This window comes from Myotis davidii, unplaced genomic scaffold, assembly GCF_000327345.1.
Source record: "Myotis davidii unplaced genomic scaffold, ASM32734v1 scaffold394, whole genome shotgun sequence".
Lineage (NCBI taxonomy): Eukaryota > Metazoa > Chordata > Mammalia > Chiroptera > Vespertilionidae > Myotis > Myotis davidii.
Genome location: NW_006287548.1, coordinates 2,869,366 through 2,872,445, shown reverse-complemented (window position 1 = coordinate 2,872,445; position 3,080 = coordinate 2,869,366). Strand labels below are relative to the sequence as shown.

Here is a 3,080-nt window from a genome sequence, read left to right as displayed (position 1 = left end):
CGGGGGGCAGCGCCCCCCCTTTCTTTTTTTTTTTTTTTTTTTTTTTTTTTTTTTTTTTTTTATTATTATTCTGGGCCAGCTTTAGCTCTGGCTCCAGTTCTGAGGCCTCAGTTGCTGAAAACCAGTATCTGGTTTGTTTGGGTTCTACAATCGAAACTCTGTATCAACTCCAGCTCTGAGATCCCAGCTCGCTGAAAGCTGGTTTCTGGGGTTTTGTTTAGCTTCTATATTTGTTACAATCTTCCTTAAACTGCAAGCTTAGAAGCCGGCAAAGCAGGCAGGGAACGTTGCAGTCCTCCGTCACTGAAGCAAGCAAGCCTCATGTTCAGTTTAAGCTACCTGGCTGTCGGCCGCCATCTTGGCTGGCAGTTAATTTGCATATCGTCCTGATTAGCCAATGGGAAGGATAGCAGTCGTACGCTAATTACCATGTTTCTCTTATTAGATAGGATATGCTGAAATGCTTATAATATTGTTAGGTTAAAAAATCCTGCTACCAGATATTTAAGGGGCATATCATTTAAGTTTGGGAGGGAGGGGTATATATATATATATATATATATATATATATATGCATGCAGATATAGACATAAAAACCAGACGGTTACCATTAATTCATTATATATGAAGCGAGTTTGGGTATATGAGCTATTTAGAGAAAATGGGTCATAAATAAGAGAAAAGCAATGATTACAAACACAAACTGCAATGAACACTTATTTGGCCAGCATTGAACTACCCTTTGTTTTAAGTTTTAGTTTCAACTGACACAAGATTTGGCGTGTCTTACTAATAATAAGACCTCCTCTGGGGACCCCCAATGACCTCTGGAGGCCATTAGCTATTCTGCTTCTAACATATATATAAACTTAATGATTAGTTTGGGTCAGGTTACTGCAGCCTGCAAAGGTGGCCTATTTGCTGATTCTATAAAGTTCTCTGCAATCTCTACACCACACTCATGACTCAGCATCCGCAGTGCTCCAGGCCCTGGCATGAGGACAGAGCTGTGGCTTGTACAAGTGCCAGGAAGCACCGTTACCTTGCTTGATTTAGCATTTCTGCTCACTTTCCACAGCATTAACTTTTAGGGAGACTCAAACACCACCATCACCTCCCTCCCCCCAACCCCCCCCCCCATGCAGCCTCAGGCAAGAACTGACAGACTAGTAAAAATAATATATGGACGTTCTTAATCTGTGGTGGAAAATTTCACAGGTCTAGAACACACATCAAATCACTAATGATGGGACAGTTATAAATCCTGAGCAATGCCAGGTCCCCCTGGGCAGTATTAACAAGTAACTATCAGACTGACAAACCCAGTTCTCTGTGCTGCACAACCTAGCAAACCCACACATTAAAGGTCCACTTTTCTACCGATACTCTAGCAATTTAGAAAAAAAGTCCCTATTTGGCTTGTTCCCCTCTGTGTCCTCTCCCACGCCTGTGGTATCCGTGGACACTGCTTCGGCTCAACGGCACCCTATGGACTTCCTGCAGATCCAAGTCTGGATGGAGCCATTCCACTGGCAGAAATCACTGCTCCTTCCATACAGAGAATCCACCTCTGGTTTTCATCTAAACCCCCTTGCTCCTTATTAAAGAGAACAAAAGTTGACCTCCCACTGAAGGAAATCAAGTACCCAATTACCTTCATATTACAATGCTTGCTGGCAGGTGTATTTGCCTTCTCCCTGCCTTCATTTCTTCCTTTGCACAACAGGAATAATAATATCCACCTCAAAGAATTGTTGTGGAGATGAGGAGGGAGGGTACTCCCTAAATCTTCCTTCCCCTACCTCTCCTCTGCCCTTCTGGGGCACTAGAGTCACTTGGATTAAATACTCATTCTAATGACCCACCCAGTCTTGCCATTCAGTTTCTATGACCATAGCCTGGTTATCTACTAATTGAAAATGCTGATATGGAACTGTATAGCTCTTTTTACCACTCATTACATAATATACTGTATGTGTAACCAAAACAAACGTTTCTTTACTGCCCTAAATATACTGAATCTCTATTGTTATCTTCAACATCTGGGAGTTTTTAATAAATTTCTTCTAAATGTACTTTAAAATTAAAAACATAATTTGTTGTGCCATTGTATAAGACGACAAATACTTTTCCTGAAGATAGACATCAAAACCATGTAGTGTGCCTTGACCAGGCCTCTGACTACGTCTATTAATACTGCAGGACATCACATGCTGTTAACCGTACCTTAGAGTACTGTGGTTTCCCATTCTCATAATGAATCTCCACGTAATCAGAAGACAGCAGGCCACTACAAAGGAAAGACAATAGAGTGAGTTCTGCGTCTAAGATACTTGGAGGTTTAAAAATAATCAGCTCAGTAAATGGATATGGGGGGCATGTACACCACAGACAAGTAGCTACAGCCCAGAGTACAAAAAAGGTCATCATCAAGTCTCGAGGTTATCCAGCAACAAATCATCCCTCAGTCTGTTCAAAACACAAGACACAGGTATTTAAGGGTGAGCTTCTTTTATACACACTATTCATCATTTGATTGATATGTCAATTAATATAGAACAAACAAAGAAGGCAGGGAACAGGAGGAGTTAGGCCCTGTAAAATCCCACTATAGTGCTCTAAATAATTAGAATCTCATAAAGCATAATCACTGAGGAGGATGGAATGAAGGCCGGGCAGTAGGCTGTTCAGGCCACAGGATCCCTATCACAACTATTCCACTCTGCTGTTCATTTCAGAGCCAGCCACAGACAACATGCTGCTATGTTCCCATACAGTTCATTTATGACCACTGAAATGTGAATTTTACATAATTTTCACACATCGTGAAATATTCTTCTTCTTTATTTTTGATCAGCCATTTAAAATTGTTAAAAACATTCTCAATCCAGAACTGTACAAAACCAGGAAGGACTGGATTTGGTCCAAGGGCCATAATTTGCCAACTCCTGAAATAAAATCACAGTTATGTATATAGATTTTGAAGTCAGAGAAAGTAGGCTTTAAAGCCTAGCCCAGCCCCTTAATAATGGTGTGACTAAGGACAAGTTACCTATCGGTCTTTATGGGTCTGATGATGA

The 3,080-nt window shown here is 41.0% G+C and overlaps 1 protein-coding gene across 1 annotated transcript in view; it reads right to left on the bottom strand.

The window, feature by feature from the left end:
- The window catches only part of ADAM23 (ADAM metallopeptidase domain 23), a gene marked incomplete at its 5' end in the record, with an annotated part of 149,420 nt that overhangs the window by 74,701 nt on the left and 71,639 nt on the right, over positions 1 to 3,080 (bottom strand). The window contains one exon of the mRNA XM_006759419.2: positions 2,227 to 2,290. Within this exon, the coding sequence (XP_006759482.2) occupies positions 2,227 to 2,290 (64 nt within the window). The remainder of the gene's footprint in view (positions 1 to 2,226; positions 2,291 to 3,080) is intronic.